Source organism: Sphaeroforma arctica, assembly GCF_001186125.1.
Source record: "Sphaeroforma arctica JP610 unplaced genomic scaffold supercont1.8455, whole genome shotgun sequence".
Taxonomy (NCBI): domain Eukaryota; class Ichthyosporea; order Ichthyophonida; genus Sphaeroforma; species Sphaeroforma arctica.
The window spans coordinates 1-1,001 of NW_014032103.1; the positions used below are offsets into that span (position 1 = coordinate 1).

The 1,001-nt window shown below is 46.0% G+C and overlaps 1 protein-coding gene across 1 annotated transcript; it reads left to right on the forward strand.

Moving 5' to 3' along the window:
* Positions 1–226: 226 nt before the first annotated feature.
* Positions 227–788, forward strand: SARC_16592 (hypothetical protein; the record flags this gene model as incomplete). The annotated part of the gene is made up of 2 exons (XM_014289303.1): positions 227–424; positions 597–788. Coding segments are annotated over 2 exons (390 nt in total), but the record flags the coding sequence as incomplete, so codon positions are not given.
* Between the last annotated feature and the right edge of the window lie 213 nt (positions 789–1,001).

Consider the following 1,001-nt stretch of genomic DNA (forward strand, 5'->3'; position numbering starts at 1 on the left):
GTGTGTGCGTGTGTGTGTACATATATATATATATATATATATATATATATATAACACAGGTACGCACGCATGCACACGCACATACACACGCACATACAAAGGCACATAAGTATCTATACAAACACGCAGGCATTTATTAGAGTATGTATTCACATTCATACGCATGACTCCTACCATGTATCATAGACACATACATCCACTGGCATTTCGAAGACCATGTATTCACATGTACACGCGTGACCCCTCTCCCTGTACCACCCCACCGCCTGCCCAGGTGTCCATGAAAGACCTTGCTGAGGCGCTGAAGGCCATGCCCCAGCATCAGGAGATGATGGCCAAGTTCACGCTGCACCTGGGGATGGCTGAGAAGTGCATGGGGCTCTACGACCAACTCAACCTAGACGCCATCTGCAACACGGAACAGGTGTGTTTTGTGTGTTCGTGGATAGGTCTGTGGTACTGAATGTACTGTGTGTTCATCCGTCCTTGGTGAGAGAATATCATCACGCTGTGGTCGTTGAGATAAACTCTAAACCCTAAACCCCAAATAAACCCTAAACCCTAAAATCTTACGCTTTCTAACCCTTAACCCTCAGGACATGGCTATGGGCGTATCTGCGGAAGGGCAACGTATTGCCAACCACATCCCCTCAATTGTAAACATCTTATCGAACACAAAGGCCGACAACGACTCCAAGCTGCGCCTGCTGATGGTGTACGTGACTATCAAGGGGGGTATCTCGGAAGGCGATCTGAACAAACTCGCCGCCCAGGCCGGTCTTACTGACGTAAGTGCACGTATTTGCTGTAGATGACTGTATGTTTATGTAGTTGGATTTTATCGAAAGTATATGTACTTCACGGCGGTGAGTGTACATGTATACGTGTTTGTATCCCACTAAAACGTCGATGCTTTTCACGGATGTGGTTGTATTTATAACGTAATTGCTGCACACTTGTGTATGAGGACCATCATATGTATTTTCTATCTACGAGAATCT